This window comes from Dendrobium catenatum, unplaced genomic scaffold (genome assembly GCF_001605985.2).
Source record: "Dendrobium catenatum unplaced genomic scaffold, ASM160598v2 fragScaff_scaffold_330, whole genome shotgun sequence".
Classification (NCBI taxonomy): domain Eukaryota; kingdom Viridiplantae; phylum Streptophyta; class Magnoliopsida; order Asparagales; family Orchidaceae; genus Dendrobium; species Dendrobium catenatum.
This window is the reverse complement of record NW_021318792.1, coordinates 131,659-149,004: the sequence shown is the minus strand read 5'-3', so window position 1 is coordinate 149,004 and position 17,346 is coordinate 131,659. Positions and strand designations below refer to the sequence as shown.

At 34.5% G+C, this 17,346-nt stretch overlaps 1 protein-coding gene across 7 annotated transcripts in view; it reads right to left on the bottom strand.

Annotated features, from left to right (window-relative positions):
* LOC110110427 (histone-lysine N-methyltransferase ATXR7) overlaps window positions 1–16,918 on the bottom strand; it is a 29,265-nt gene extending 12,347 nt beyond the window's left edge. For 4 of the 7 annotated variants that reach the window (XM_028693607.1, XM_028693605.1, XM_028693606.1 and 1 more), the window contains exons 1-20: window positions 16,696–16,918; window positions 15,993–16,585; window positions 15,727–15,849; window positions 15,331–15,648; window positions 14,868–15,236; window positions 14,475–14,786; window positions 14,236–14,340; window positions 13,872–13,956; window positions 13,384–13,769; window positions 12,838–13,228; window positions 12,601–12,753; window positions 12,091–12,500; window positions 11,878–12,000; window positions 11,710–11,790; window positions 8,633–8,686; window positions 8,395–8,546; window positions 7,637–7,682; window positions 7,403–7,500; window positions 6,768–6,897; window positions 1,023–1,201 (exon numbers count right to left, since the gene is read on the bottom strand). In XM_028693607.1, the coding sequence (XP_028549440.1) occupies window positions 7,661–7,682; window positions 8,395–8,546; window positions 8,633–8,686; window positions 11,710–11,790; window positions 11,878–12,000; window positions 12,091–12,500; window positions 12,601–12,753; window positions 12,838–13,228; window positions 13,384–13,769; window positions 13,872–13,956; window positions 14,236–14,340; window positions 14,475–14,786; window positions 14,868–15,236; window positions 15,331–15,648; window positions 15,727–15,849; window positions 15,993–16,585; window positions 16,696–16,738 (3,720 nt within the window). In that variant the 5' untranslated portion in view covers window positions 16,739–16,918 and the 3' untranslated portion in view covers window positions 1,023–1,201; window positions 6,768–6,897; window positions 7,403–7,500; window positions 7,637–7,660. The remainder of the gene's footprint in view (window positions 1–1,022; window positions 1,202–6,767; window positions 6,898–7,402; window positions 7,501–7,636; window positions 7,683–8,394; window positions 8,547–8,632; window positions 8,687–11,709; window positions 11,791–11,877; window positions 12,001–12,090; window positions 12,501–12,600; window positions 12,754–12,837; window positions 13,229–13,383; window positions 13,770–13,871; window positions 13,957–14,235; window positions 14,341–14,474; window positions 14,787–14,867; window positions 15,237–15,330; window positions 15,649–15,726; window positions 15,850–15,992; window positions 16,586–16,695) is intronic. The other 3 variants (XM_028693604.1, XM_028693608.1, XM_028693609.1) reach the window with 3 other exon arrangements.
* Window positions 16,919–17,346: the final 428 nt, after the last annotated feature.

The following is a 17,346-nucleotide window of genomic DNA, read 5'->3' as shown; positions in this document are numbered from 1 at the left end:
AATTAATATTATTAATAATAAATCGAATTAATTGAATAAAAATTTAATTATAATTAAATTAATCTTAATAATTAATATTAATTAATCAAACATATTAAATATAAATACTATTATTTGTGGTTAAATGACATTAGAAAATTATTGTATAAAATTAATTGATAATTTACTCATTGATAATAAATCAAAATATTATTTAAGCTAATTATGATTGTAGGCCATGAGATTATATATTTCAATTTCAATACAACGACGACATCAAGCCTTTATCCCATTATGTGGGGTGGTCGGATACATGAATCCTTTTGCTTCACTATACTATTAAGAGTCAAATTCTCATTAAATCTAATAAAAATATATTATTATTTCTAACACTTTATAACAAAGTTTTTTAGGTGTACTTCTACATTTCTTAACATAGGCCAAAGCTAATACATTTACTCTCCTAACCATGTCATCGGAAGACCGACACTTTATGCGATCAAACCATCTAAAGGCTAATCTTATATGCCACTGGAGCAAATTTAACCTTTTCACATATATACTCGTTTAATTTCAATACAATAATTAATATTAAAATCATATTTAAACTAACAAACTTAAATCCTGAACTAAGTAGCCAAAAAAATTCATTAGGATTTAATCAAGTATATCCTCGATCATGCCAGATAATTTGCAGGATTTAACTACCTTAGGATTTGTTAAATCCAGATTTATAGGATTTACTAAATTCTACATTGAGTTAAATCCTAATAGTAACCAAACAACCCCTTAGTGCCACAAGCACATCAAAAGATGTGCATGAAAATATATATTTCATTTTAGAAAAAAGATAATTTTAGTGGTATTTTAAATGTGAATTAAAAATTTTAATGCTATATAAATAAATATAAAGATTTAGATATTAAATATATAAATACATTAGAAGAATGTGGTATGTATGTAAATTCTTGAAAAATCTAATTGAAAGGTAATTCAAATACATAGCAAAACAAGCAAAAAAGTGCAGTTGCAAACATTCTAACCTTCTGGAGTAAATAGAATGTGAAAGCAATGATCCAAAGATCTGCAGTAGCGTGTTATGATGACCTTCAAAATAAATTCCGAAGGATGCCAGTTTCATTGAACAGTGCACTTTTCAATACTTGTCAGGCATGTTCACTGCATCCTGCAACTCCAGAACAGATCAACTCCATGGTATATCCTATGCCAAGAAAACAGTCATCATTATCTACTTCGATGACAATTTATCAAATGTTACAGTTAGAGCAATTTTTCATCCTTATGTGCTTGATACCAAAAACAATAAATTTTAACAAATCAACTAAAATATTCACATGGCCAACATTTTTTTCCAATAACTTCAAGCCGCACATAAAAAGAAATGAGCAAACTTTAAAGGCCTACTCAGAAGTCGACCAAATAGAAATTTTCTGAATAAAGAACACGATCTTAGCCCATCTTTAAGAACAAAATAAAAGGGGATTTATATATTAAAACTTCGAATGGTTGAATATAAGCCTATGAGGCACCAACACATCTTATGAAGTTCTGCGCAGTGTCGAATATGTGTCAAACACAGACATGCACCCAACACGGCTGGGACGCATGATGCAATCTAGGATTTTAGTTTTATATTTTGTATTTTATTTATGTTATGGATGTTATGTAATTTTGGACTTTGTTTTTTTTATGTGTCCTATGATGGAAATCAACAAATGATCATGCTTGGGTTAGGTGCTCTTTGGTAATTTCTCTCTTTTGGTTTTCCACTCATTTTGAACTTGTTCTTTTGTTTCATTATTGGCTTAGCGGGCATTTATTATTGGGCTAATATTTCCTAAAAGGGCTTGGCCCATATCTTTCCATTCTTCTTAGCAGTTTGGTGTCCAGTGCTTATTACGGTTTGCTTTTGTTGGTTGGAATTCCTGCTGGTTTTCCCCATGCTATTGGCGGTTTCTTGGGGAATTTGTTTTGATTTTTTTTCTGGGCATTAATTTCTGCAGTTGGCCGTTCCCCTCCCTCTTGTTGTTTACAAGTCTTATGTTGGCTCCTATTGGTTATATCGGATGGCTCATTTATGTGGGCTGTTGGGTCCTTTTCCTCCTATTTATGGGTTGTTTTGCTGCTGTTGGAGGGGGTTGTTGGCTGAAACCTGAGGGTTTTCTTCCTAAGCTTTAGAGCTTCCTTTTCATACACCTATTTCTTCTTCCGGTCTTCTATCTATTTCAACTCTCCACGGTTTCCCTTCCACTTGTATCCTTCTTCTCCAAATATAAAGAGTGTGGTGTGTTGTTGAGCCGGTTTGTTGGTATTTGCCGGAGTGCCGACCTGTGTTGGAACAAGACTGTTGTGGTGAACCTCTGGTTTGATTTTTCCTTGAGCACCAATCTCTAATTTTCATATCTGCATGTGAGGTAACCTTTCTAGGTATTTCTGAGGGAAGTTTATGTTTTAGTTTGTTTATTGCAAAGTTTCCTTATTGTTTTCTTATAACTATTTCCTTCTATTTGTGTTGGTTTATGTTTTATTGAAGGAAGTGTCCTGTTGTATTTCTAATATTTTCCTACTTGGCTATAGAATTGAGGTATACATCAACACTTGTCAGACACGTCGGGACATGCGAGTCCTAATACCTAATTATAAAAAAATTCAAAATAATAAAATGAGCCCCATTTTAAGTAGCCACGTATGCCATATTCCTTCGTATTCTTCTTTTCCATGAGTGAGTAGGCCAGGCTTTATGCGAGTATCTTCATCTTCATTTATGCGAGCAGGCGAGCCGAAGGAGGCTACTACGCGAGTAAATGAGGCCAAAGGAGGCTAATATGCGAGCAAGTGAGGCCAAAGGAGGCTAATATGCGAGCAAGTGGGCTGTCACTCCATATTTTCCTCTTTGTTATTTCCGCGAGTAGACTAGGCCACCAAAACAGACTATATTAATTTTCCTAATAGCCCTAGATCGATGCATACAAAGACCTAAACCGAAAAACACCATATCTACCACGATCTCAATCACTCACTCGCTCTTGACTGCTAAAGCTAAGAACTTCAGGTTTTTTTCCTCTGTTTAGGGTTATGATGGAATTGTTACCTTGAATTTTTATTTCATGCCTTTTAGATTTCATTATTTTCTTGTCGAGTCCAAACTAATATATTTGTTAGCAAGTTATTACTAGTTTCTCACCATTTTTTTAGCAATTTATTAATAAATTCATTACTTCTTTTATCACAAGCATGGAATGGGAAACCTCAAACAAACATCATTTGAATACATGGATGCATTTAGCTTTGGACTATTAACAAGTTTGAAGCACAAAACTAACTCAAATATAATTCTGCACAGTAATATATTAAATATTAATGAGTAGTTGAATGTTGATGTTATACTAAATAATTTTTACTTATTTTTTTGTATTTGTAATAGACATTTTATGCGTATTTGTCATTTCTAATATGATGTTATATTATTTTCTATAAACTACTTAAAAATTATAATGTCTTATCCGCGTCATACTCGTATCCTATATTTTTAAAGATAGCAGTGTCCGTGTTGTCATGTTGATGTCGCCGTATCCGTGTCAGTGCATAATAGACTACAAAGAAGTCACCTATGGTACAAAAATCAATTTCCATGGTAGTTTATTTGGAAACCGTAAAATTTAGCAACCTTGCTACCCACAAAACTACAAAGTTTTCATGAAAAGATGTATGTTGCTACAAAAACAAGCTTGTAGAAAATCAATATTTAGCAACAAGATTATAATAGAGAATTCTGTTAACAAAATAAAGACAATAACAACAACAAAAAGCTTTTATCCAACTATGGGGTAGGCTACATAAATCTTTTTTTTTCCATTGTGTCCTGTTAAGAATCAAATCCTCATCTAAATCTAATAAAGAAAGGACATTTATAATTTTTTCTAACCCAGTCTTTTTAGGTCTACCTCTACCTTTCTTAATATAAGTCAAATCTAATACATCTACTAACCGGCTCATCGAAAGGTTGTTGCTTTATGTGACCAAACCATCTAAGGTGACTCTCTCTAATCTTATCTTCCACTGGAGCTATTCCAACCTTTTCACATATATGCTCATTTTGTATCATGTCTTTAAGAGTAAAGCCACTCATCCACCTAAGCCTCCTCATCTCTGCAACACTTAATTTAATATTATACTTCTCTTTTAATGGCCAACATTCTGCACCATAAAGCATTGCAGGTCTCACTGCTATCTTATAGAATTTTCACTTAAATTTGAGAGGGACTTTTCTATCACATAACAAGTCTGATGCATTCCTCCACTTCAACCATCCAACTTGAATTCTACTAATAATATCCCCATCTATTTCACCATCACTCAAACAATAGACACAAGATATCTAAAACATGTGCGCTTATTAATGACTCGATCACCCAAAATCACAATCCCCAAATAGATCTATTATTACTAAAATTACACTCCATATATTCAATTTTAGATCTACTCAAAAAAAAAGCCTTTAGACTCGAAGGTTTACCACCATAATTCAAATTATCTTCAAATCCCTCTCTAGTCTTATCAACAAGAAGAATATCATCAGGTACAACCTCTTGCAAATGTCTAGTGAGAACATCCATGACTAAAGCTTAAAGATAACAAAATAAAGACGATCTAAAGTTATACTGCATTGAGAGATATTAGCCCGCTAAATCAATGAACGAATCTGCCGTGAGGGCTGAGCTGACGGGAATTAAAGTAGCCCTCTAAGTGCACGTGACCAAAATATATGATTACTGCGTATCCAGGTTTTAAATCGCAGGAAAACAAGACACGGGATGAACTCTTTTCATGAAACAGCTTTGATTTGTGGACATCCAAGGATACAAACTAAATAAATTGCAAAGATCAAAAACAAGAGCACACACAGAAATGCAAACTATGGCAAGGCAACACCGCAACAGTAAGACCATATATTCTATTACATGCTAAGAAGTTTGATGGGCACGCATGAAATAAAAACGTAGTGATGGTTGGCCTTTTTAGGTGAGCCAAAATGCCATAAAAAAGTGGCATGTGTGCGATAAGCGTATACATATCTGCATGAATGAGCATTTGCAATAAGAATTAGCAACCAAACAGTTATAATTAAATTCTCAATCAATTCCATTATATCCATTTTCATAGGAAAATACCGTTCGATGGTTGTGACTCTGAAATTCAAGGTGTACAGGAAATTTTTGCCACTTCTGGTGTAATACATGAAAAGGCCACCAAGTTTTCCCTTTCAATCAACCGTTTAATTTTTTGATATAAATAATAAGGTTATAAAAGTAATTATAGTAATATCATTCTGCACTATTTTATGTGCTAAAAAGCTCTATTGATACATATTTCAAGATTGAAAAAATAAGAAAATTTTACATTACCTAGCCAAATAAGCAGCAAACACTTCTAAACTCTCTTGCACAGTTTAAGGTTGAAAATGATTATAAATGTCCCAACCAAAGCATCCAAGGAAATGCTAAATAATTTATAGAATCAAATGACCTTAATAGACGTGAAAATAAGTATTTAATGCATCACTTTAGAGACCTCCATCACTGGATTGTCTATATCTATGAATGTTGAAAGAGCGAATATATATTCAACACTGAAAATGACTACAAGTCTACAACATATTTTACTTCCTGTCTGCTTCATCATTGCTTTCTAGTATGCTATATAGCATCTTGCAGAATATACAGTAAGCGCCAAGAAATTCACAAAAGAAAAAAAAATACTTGTATCACAAATCAAGAGAAAAAATATATAAATAATAACAATAACAAAATCATCATCATCGTCATCAATATTAGCCATATACCAACACTATTTAAGGTATCCTTTATTAATTCCCATTCTTCATGTGCTTTTATTGAGTGATACATAACAACAACAACAACATCAAGCCTTTATCCCACTACGTGGGGTCGGCTACATGAATCCTTTTTCTCCATTGTGTCCTATCAAAAGTCAAATTCTCGTTTAAAACTAATAAAGAAAGGTCATTCCTAATATTTTCTAACCAAGTCTTTTTAGGTCTACCCCTACCTTTCTTAGCATAAGTCAAATCTAATACCTCTAGTCTTGAAAGGCCGCCGTTTTATGTGACCAAACCATCTAAGGCGACTCTCTCTAATCTTATGTTCTACTGGAGCTACTCCAACCTTTTCACGTATATGCTCATTTCGTATCCTATCTCTAAGGGTAAAGCCACTCATCCACCTGAGCATCCTCATCTCCGCCACACTTAACTTAGTATTATGCTTCTCTTTTAAAGGCCAACATTCGGCACCATAAAACATGAGGTGCTAAATTTATTATGCACAACTTTTATTCATACAACCCTTTTTTCCCGCTTAATCTTTCAGCACTAACATTATCTTTATGCCTTTTGGGTGCATCTTTCACCATTAGTTGTACATGCCCAAACTAAAGTCTATCATGTCTAAAAAAAAAGCAGAACACGACATGATCATTTATTTGCAGCATAGAAATTTATGATTGTCACACAGAAAGGTATTAGTTTCAGTAACAGAACCATCATAGGTAAGAGTAATTTATATTTGGAAGATGAGAGTAATTTATCTTTAACACATGATTGTAATACAAAAGGTGTTATTTTCAGAAACACAATCATCTTCATCACAACCATAGACATTGGTTTTTTATCTGTCAGTTCTGAAGCATTTGGATGCGGGAATTTGAGTAAAAATAATAATTGTATAAAAAAGGGTAAAATATCATACCAATGGCTGCAGATTTATAGTCAACCCACAAATTATTGAGACTTTATTTCATTTCCCTCAACTTCCTATTTCCTTCAATCCAAAAAATGCTTCGGGATTTAATTGATAGTTTACACACGGAATAGATTACCTGACCAATGATCAATTATCAAACTTTACTCATTCAACAATTTGCAATTATATCTCATAAGAAATATAACTTTGATAAGACAAAGTCTCCCCCATTACTATAGCATCAGGGCACCAGAATCATCCATGGCAGTTGTCACAACAATAAATTGGCTTTATCAATCACATAGGATGATTAATTTCATGGTTTACACAAGAAATACATTACAAGTTACCAACTAAAAAGAGCATTCTTTATTCCAAATAAGAAGAAAAAAAAAAGAGGAATATTTTGGAATAATTTTACCTCGTAACACAAGTGCTAACCATGGTTTTATCAGCAAAATCACTTAGCATTTAATAATAGCATAAAAATGGAGAAACAAACAACCATCACTCAACAATTTTCGTGAATTTATTATACTTTTTTATAAATGACAACAGAGAACAGCATTTTCACATAATAATGAAATGATGATTAACCTATATGTATTTAATAAATCAATGGATCATAAATCAGCTTATACCTTGAAGAAATAATTATGACCAGCATATGAGTTCTCCTAGCTCATACCATGAACGAATAATTATGACCACCTTATGAGTTCTCAACTGTTGCAATGGCCTATTAATGATGGTAATGTCAAAAAAAAAATTGTGATAATAACAAGAGAGGCTCCGAGTTAACTTGAGCTCAAAACAACAAGATGATAAATGGGAATTCATAGATTGAAAACACAAGGCAGGGGCTTGATACAAACCTTGACCACAAGAAGATGCAATTTCTAGTTCATTGATCCTCGGCACCTAAAAAATCAAAAGACATCCTTGTCAGGAAGTGATGATGACGATAAATCCACACAACCTACATGGGCCTCACTCCAATATATAATTGCTATCCACAAGGAAAGCATCAGATATAAAAAATAAAATAAAATAAAAAGGAAAGCATCAGATATACATGCAGCTTGCCCTTCACAGGCAGGCATCCTAAGAAACGACTGGTAAACCATGCATAATAACAAAAATTGAATCTTTGGCACATGACAATTACACCTGGTATTTCTGCTCAGGCATTGCTATCCAGCATTACAGGATAGCAACCACACTTTCAATCAGATGAGAAGGCACGAAATGCTTCATACTTAGCATCATCTTTGTGATTAAACCATCCAACATGCCTTCAATCATCCATTAGCTATTAATGGTGATTTGCTTTAAAATGTTTAGTTAAAGCCAGACTATAAACCACATGTAGAAAGGAACAAACACAGAAGCAATATCTATTCTACCTGCCAGACAGTCACACCAAAAAAGAATCTGAACCATATGATGGTACTCAGATCAGGGGAAACGTTAGAAAAGCAAATAATTGAATGATAATTTACCCTGAAGATGAAATTTGACCAGAGAATGAAATGCATTCATCGAGTATAACATTATTTTGAAAACAGCATCGTCCACCTTTAGACATCTTAAATGCACCTTGCAAAGCATAGAAGAATACATCTGTAAGTACCTTTTGGAACCACAATTGCAGGGTATCTTTTTCTCTTCCAATGGAAATTTGTAGTTGTATGTAAGCTCTTCACCCGTAGATATATGCCGCTTTGCATAAATAAAGATCTTCTTTTGGCCATCAACGGTTATCACCTTTGTATAGCAATTTGGCTAAAAGAAGGCAATCCAAACATTAAAACCCACAAAAAAATGACCCGGATGGCCCATTAAATGAGGAACAATTAGCTTAAGCTAACCTCACAAGAATGATTAATAAATCTTGCCAATCCTCCCCGCCTGGTAGCATCAACCTGCAATAAATATCATCAATATACGATAGAAGTCACACCTTTATATCTAATGTTCTACAAAATAGAAAAAAAAAATAGGAATGAAATTTTATTTTTGGTTGAATTTTAAACAAGAGACCAAAACACCCAGCACCTCCAAAAGTAGTTTTAACAAAAAATAAGCAATAAACGCATTTCAATAAGTGTTCATTAACATTTTAATTTTACATGCGTACAAATAAATTAGATAAAGTGAGAACTGGAACTTCAGAAAGGTAGTAACAAGCTGCAATGGCTATGATGCACAGACACGGACACGGCGACACGGATACGACACGACACGGACACGGGACACGTCAGTTATCGAAAATATAGGACACAGGTTGAACATGGTATTATAATTTTTATATTTAAAAAATATTGTATAAAAATTAAGTATAATTTTAAAAAAAATTTGAAAATAATAAGTCATTTAACTAGAATTTATGCTTAAAATGATTAGTATTAGGATGTCGAGAGTCATGCGTCAATACCGTTTATCAGTCACCAAGAGAGAAGATGAAAATACCTTCACTGCCAAAAAGAAATGAAAATGAGAATATTCGATGATTGGGTATTAAGTGCGGACGTTGATTTGGTGTTGTGGATAGGAAATAAAAAATTTAGTTTAAATCCCGCCAAATACTAGAAATTATATTTAAAAAAATTCATAAAATATTTAAGATACGCGTGTCGGACAAGCGTGTGCAATTTGTATTTAATACTTTTTAATCGGACACATTTTTGGCGTGTCCGACACGTGTTGGAGGAGTGTCAGATGAGTGTCATGTAGGATACGGTGTCGGACACTGCACGCCTCTTTAAGGAGAAGTGTCAGTGCATCATAGTGTAATGGCATGACAAAAGTCAAGGCTTAGATATAGCTAATCCAACTAAAAAATATGGAAAATCAAATTTAGACATTCAAGTTAATACGCTAAGCAACTTTTGCTTCAATGTTTATCTAGGACAAAGATAGCAATGTTTAAAGCTTAAATACCTGTGATTTTAGTTAATCAACCAATCAAAGTCATAGACATATAAAATAGGTTACAAACTTAAACTCAAGATATATTCAAATAAATTTGGTCAATTAACCTCAAGATATCTCACATATCTCAATCATGTTAATAAGATTCTTCAACCTGCATTTCTCTATGAAGGATGATAATAAAAATGCATTTATAAAAGGTGACTCCTGATCATTAGGATAATTGTCCTTAACATATTCACTCAGTCAGCAATATTCCCTCTTCAAAATCCTTTTAGGTGAGCCACGATGACAGCATTCAGTGAATCTATAACTTTTGAAATTGTTTCTAGCAAAACATTATGGGGTGTGCTTCCCGCACTTTCATGTTTTATATATCACCCCTATCAAGTTCATTTATATATCTCAATAATGTTGATAACATTCTTCAACCTACATTTCTCTATTAAGAACAACAACAGCAACAGCAACATCAAGCCTTTATCCCACTGTGGATCAACTGCATGAATCCCTTTTCTCCATTGTGCCATGTTAAAAAAAATTATCATTTAAATCTAATAAAGAAATGTCATTTCTAATATTTTCTAACCAAGTCTTTTTAGGTCTACCTCTACCTTTCTTAATATAAGTCAAATCTAATACATCTACTTTACTAATCAGGTCATCAGAAGGCCACCATTTTAAGTGACCAAACCATCTAAGACAACTCTCTCTAATCTTATCTTCCACTAGAGTTACTCCAGCCTTTTCACGTATATGCTCATTTTGTATCCCGTCTCTAACAGTAAAGTCATTCATCCACCTGAGCATCCTCATCCCTGCAAGACTTAACTTAATCTTATGCTTCTCTATTAATGGTCAACATTCTGCACCATAAAGCATTGCAGGTTTAACCACCATCTTATAGAATTTTCTCTTAAATTTAAGGGGGACTTTTCTATCAAACAACAAGCCCGATGCATTCCTCATCTCTGCAACACTTAACTTAATATTATACTTCTCTATTAAAGCCCAACATTCTACACCATAAAGCATTGCAGGTCTAACCACCATTTCATAGAATTTTCCCTTAAGTTTGAGGGAAACTTTTCTATTAAACAACAAGCCCGATGCATTCCTCCACTTCAACCATCCAACTTGAATTCTACTAATAATATCCCCATCTATTTCACCATCACTCTAAACAATAGAGCCAGAATATCTAAAATGTCTACTCTTATTAATGACTTGATCACCCAAAGTCACAATCCCCCACAAAAACTATTATTAATAAAATTACACTCCATATATTCAGTTTTAGATCTACTCAAACGAAAGCCTTTAAACTCCAAATTGACCTCCACAGTTTCTCTATTAAGAATGACAAAAATATGCATTTATAAATGGTGGCTCCTGATCATTAGGATCATTGGCCCTAACCCATTTACTCAGTCAGCAATACTAATTCCCTCTTCGAAATCCATTTAGGTGAGCCACGATGACAGCATCTAGTGAATCTATAAGTTCTCAAATTGTTTCTACCAAAACATTATGTGGTGTGCTTCCCGCACTTTCATGTTTTATATATCCCCCCTTACAAGTGCCACCTACATTTTCCTTGATATTTGCCCATGCCAACAACATTTAGTTTTAATAACTTTCTTGTCATTTGGCAGCTCTTCAACTCTTTCTCCAAATAATAGTTTCAGATCTCATCATTTCCATGCTCACAAGATGCTCATCATAATATGCACCTGCTCTTGCTGTGATAGCAAGCGAATATTGAAGTTAATATAAATTCCCTGTTAGCTGCTCACTTTACTATGATTAACATCGGATTTTTCTTCCACTGTCAATAAGTATAAATCATCAACAACAAATAATTAAAGTAAAAATATCGCTATAAATTTGGAAAACAAAAAGTATGAGCATACACCTTTGAAGTTTATCTACTAAAAATGTCAATAAATAAAACAAATGAGCGAATAGATAACCACAGAAATTTTCTAACGATTATATGCAAGGTTTCCCTCACCACAAAACCATCATCTAGTCTGAACAGGTAACTGCTGCCTATACCCATCTTTTCATATTTAAGCTCCCGTATGTCAGATATCTAAAGGAAAAAAATAAAAGCTTTAGTAAGATTTAAATTTAATATAAACCAAATTGCAATAATATAATGATAAAAAATAAAATTTACCTGACGGCGAATTAATTCTCCAACATACTCAATCACAAAATCTTCTGCCTCGATTGGCTCAAGGGCAACAAGGCCCCAATCATGTATCTTGCTTCTTTGAAAGCATAAATGTTTCTTCCTTGCCTTAAGCAAGATAAAAAGAAGTGTGTAACTCAAAGTATTTATCAAATAAAGAAGGTTACTGTCTCCATAGAATGAAAAATAACCAGCTACCTTCAATTGAGTGACTTTTAGAAGCTCAGCACCTTCAGCAGCAGCCAAGAGGTTCCGCAACTTAACCCTATTTGTTCTTGCTGAAGGACCTTTATTATTAGAATTTTGATTACCATTAGCATCAGAGCAAGAACTATGAGGAACAACATCACGGTTTCCTCTCAAGCGGGCCCTTTCTGATGGAAGAGCATTCCGTGACCATTGACGCCAATCCCATCCACTAATAGAAGATCGAGCACAACCGTTTGTCTTGGGGCACGGAACAAGTAGCTTTGAAGGTTTAACAATCCGCCTGGATGCCACCTTCTGGGATGCTTTTTTAACCTTAATCTTCCTTGAAAGTTTTGCTACCTTAGGAGGGGGAGCTAACTGATCATCTGCTTTCCTTTTCAAACTCGGATAACTTTTTGCTGTTAAAATGCAAAGACATGCAAAATGAACAAGCCTGAGATAAAAAGCAGATTAATAAAAAAATGCACAAATTTATTATGAAAAACTATCTATACTAACACTTGGAAATGCCAGAAGACAGGCCTTCAGGCTCCGGACAATCAATAAGCATATGACTAGCATTCCCAATCTTCTTGACTTTATCTGAATCATGTTGAGAAACAGAAAGTTGTTCCACATCGTGTTTTATATCGTCAATATAAACTCCCTCATCTGCATCACGTGAATACTTATTATAATACCCACCCTCCATTATGGACATTATTTTTGTCTCACTTAAAAGTTTAGGAGATATACCAATGTGTATTTCGTGGGCAATCTTCCTCGATTTACGTGACTTTTTCTTTGTTGAACTGCAACCATCAGGCAATTTATTTTGGTTCCTGGTTGGTAATGACGAAGAATAAACCAGGTCTACATCTAGCTCCCTCAACTCAGAATCCATATCATTAATTTGTGGCCAAGGTGATTCAGATCCTACGTGTTGCATCTGATCTATGGAGATGTTGCCCACTTTTTTAATCAATTCAAAGCTCTCAAGCAATGGTCCAGACTTTGGTTTGCTGTGTTTTTTCTTTCTAAAGTAGGTCAAGCTCCCGTTAAAGGAAACCCCAAATGGCCTTGAACTTTTCATCTGCTGCAAACTTTCTTTCAGCTTGTCCACCACCTCTGCTGAATTGGAGACATTCTGCAGTGCATCATTATAGTTATCAGCATTGAATGAACTGATATTCAAGTAGCAAGATTAAATCTATAGTTTTTCATTCGCTAGGAAATAGAGTAAATCTACAGCATGTGTCAAGAAAATATAGGAGGGGGTCAAATAAAGAAAAAGAAGCATACCTCCAGCAAATTATTAAAGTTTTCTCCTTCAGGGTTAGCAGCCACAGGATCCACTTCATGTCTTCTAAAATAATCGCATGAATTAAAACTTTCATGAAGAAAACTAAGAAGGTGAGAAGATCCCCACTCTTTAAGAAATTCATCATGAAGCTTCTGCCTGCAAATGGCCAATGCAACATATTTGCCAATTACAGGGACATCCTCATTAAGACCTGCAGGTCGGATTTTATTCTTCTTAGACAAAGTCAATAATGCAGCATTAGCACCAGCTTCCACTCCAGGAGGAAATAACTCATCAACAATCTCATCCTTCAATAAATTCACCATGGGAGGACCCATTCTTTCAAAAGCTTTTGCGATTTGTGTAGACAAAGAACTCAGTGGTCCTGCTCAAGATTGAGAGAGAAATATCACAAAGATTATCATTTATAATAATCGCATTCTATGAACCAATGGAAGGATTAAGAAAGTTTGCAACATAATAATACCAGGAGATTCTGCCAAATCAGCTGCAACAGCAACCGAATCACAAACATCAAATAGGCAATGAGATGCGCTCCGATCATCTGTTACCTGCAATCATTCAAAACATGCTTCCATCACAAAACTCAAACAACAACATATAAGCACTTACCAGTTTATAATGTCACAAAATTCCATCCTTCCTACAATAGTAATAAGCAATAAGATAATAAGTTAAAATATAGATTAAAATATCATTCCCAATCTACTGAGTTCCCACTACTTTACAGTCTAGTTCCACTCCTCCATATATTAGATAACAAGCATTGAAATCTATTACTACATATTTAACTGTGATCTAATGAAAATTCTCACTGATGTGTGGTATACCTCTATTTTATCCACATGTTCAGCCTCAGCCTCTACACCCTCTACCTCTTCACCAGTTGGGGATTGATACACAGAGCTAACCATGAAATCCTCAACAATTCTTGCCTAATCATTGCAAAGATATGATAGTCAATTATAACAAATAAAAGACAAGGAGAAAAAAAAAAGAAACTAGGCATAGAATAATCATACATATAATAAAAATTACCAAATTATGCATGTAAAACATAAGGCTTTACCTTATTAATATTATCTTCTGCTTCCAGACAAAGCATGTTTGTCAATTCCTCCTTTAACACATCTTCATAATACTCAAACAAGGACTTCTTTGCAGATAAATAGAGGTTACACTCTAGGTCTCCTTGCACTTCTTTCAAACTGATAGCAAGCATATCAGTAAGTTGAAGATCAATTTGTTTTGTACCGACAGCTTCGGAAAGTGATCTATCAGACGGAAAGCATGTCAAAATATCTACATCTCTAACTTCAGGCCCAAAACCTGGGGGGAAATCCATTTCATGGTTGTTGGTCGCATGCGGCGCAGAATGAACCTGAATGAAATCTAACGTTAAATTATACGTCCACCATACAGCTAGGTAAAGTACAAACTGAAATTATCAAAACAGACATACAATTTCAGCAGCTTCTGTAGTACTTTTGTGAACAAGATCTATGTTTCTGCCATCACCCTCAATAGAAATAGATCTGACAGACAAAACATTTCGATGAGACGAGCTTTTTCTTTTATGCCACTTTGCACAGTAGTCAGAAACAGTTTCAGACAAGACGGTGCTCCACAGAACTTTCATGCTATCATAGTAAAATGCTTTGTAAACCTCTAATAGCAACTCAGAAAAATTATTAATGGTGCATAAAGAAAAATCATCAGTAGAACAATCTACTGGAGTATTAGAAGGCATTTTTGGTTCATTCTTCACTTGCAAGGAAACACTAGGTCTGCCGCTAACAGCATAAGGCTTCTTTTCAGTCATATTTTTCAGCTGTACAAAAGCCAGAAAATTAAAAACTTTAGAAAGGCAGACAAATTCAACTAAAACTTTCCATACACTCTGAGAAAATCAGTAAATGCATTACCTCTTTCACAGAAAAACTAGAATGTCTCACATCCTTGCCTGCTGATTCTATTCTGTGATGTCTCCGAGACTTCCTGGATGCATAGAACTCTGGAATGATGGTGCTGATTATCTCATCTAGGAAAACTCGCCGAGCAGCTTTCAAAATCAAAGAATGCAGCTGAACTGATAGATCTTCTGATATATCAGTTATAAATCTACTGAATGAAACAAAACCACCACCATTAGAATCTGCCTCAGAAATATTTTGAATTCTGCACCACTCCTCAACTAGAGTAAGAAGTGTAAATGGGCCACACTTGCTATCTATGTGGTGTATCTGCAAAAAATAAATTAATAAATATTCTTAACCAGGAATATTTGCAGGAATATAACCAAGCATGCTGGAACATCTCACCATCGATGAATCATGAAGATAGCTACTACTATGCCAATAATAAAGCTCTGCAAAAGAATGAGGCCCATGTTTTCTACCATCCTCATCCTCAAACATCCAATTTGACTCCTCACTTGAGATCAACTAATTATAGATCATGAGTCACAGAAAGAACAGTGAGTGCCAAAATATTTTCAATTAAAGCAGGAAAGTATTACAAAATATTTTTTTTAATGACGAAAGCAGAAAATAAAATAAAAGATGAATAGCAGCGATCACATCCATACCGCTGAAAGCCTTGAAGTTGCATTTTTCGCAATTCCAGTATTTGGATTTTGTGATCCACAAGAATGAGAACCAAATGTGGCAGTTGGTTGGGCAACAGAATGCTGCGCATGGTCATCATGTTTTGGATACAAAGAAGGCAAAGTAGAGGATGTACCTTGTCCATGAGTTGCAGAGCAATAGACTGTAGAACCCATTGAAGCACTTGGAGTCATGGTTTGAGAATTGACTGACCAGCATGAATTTGATAAGTGTTTTATATACTTCAAGTACACAGGATTGGTCAGGGTCCCATTTATGACTGGATAAACCAGAAGCTGCTCAGGCAGGAACCCGGTAGACAACCCCTCATCCAGTTGTTGTTGAGTATAAGGGCCACAGAGTTGCCCAGTTTCATTCACATACATCCAGCCATTCACATATGTCTGTTGAGCATATCCACCGTGATTGTTATCATGAACTGCCATTGTGCCCGCGCCATAAGACCAGGAAATGTCACTACTATTATTAGCAGATAAGGAACCTCCCTCCATTGTGACAGATGAGCCAAACTTCTCAGGTAAATAGCTGCTACTTGAGGAACCACCATGCCCATCTGAGAAGCTAAGCATAGAAATAATGCAGCAAATAATAAAACTAAACGTTTTGGTATGAAAATTGATCATAATAATATCAACTTGCTAGGGCAGAATGCAGTGGACATACCAATGAGAAGAGGTATATTCAAAGTTCTCATTAAGATCAACATTACCAATGACTTCTATACACAAACTCGATTCAGATTGAGTTAATTCAGGAGTTGATGAGTTGAGCCATTTCCTCGTCCCAAATTTATGGCAATAATCATGTGAATTGGCTAAAGTATAAAACTCCTTTTTGGTGCAACAACCAGGTAAAAATTCAATTTCTTCATAAAGTTCATTGCACGCTACCTGAATACCAAAATTATAACAAACATAAGAGCAGGATACAGTACAAACAGAAAATATCATTACTAGGCATCAGAGAGAATTTGCCAACGAACATGAAATGTCACGTGATTTTCAATAAACAGAAAAAGCAAATTATATGAATATTTTCTTAGAAGGTTAGAGCTCTGCAAATCTACAGCCAAGAGAGATAACTGACAGGTGATGGGGGTAGAGAAGGAAATAACCGACCATATGTAACCACATCCCCAAAAATTCCTCCTATCTAAGGCATAAGCCTCTATTAGTGTAAAATGCTATAGTAAAAGTTTAATTCATAATAGAAGCTATCGCTTTTGGATGAAATAACAGCCATCTTGTCCAGCTTCAGAATTCTTCATATAGAAATTAGTACCATATATTTGAATAAATTGAAACATGTCATTCG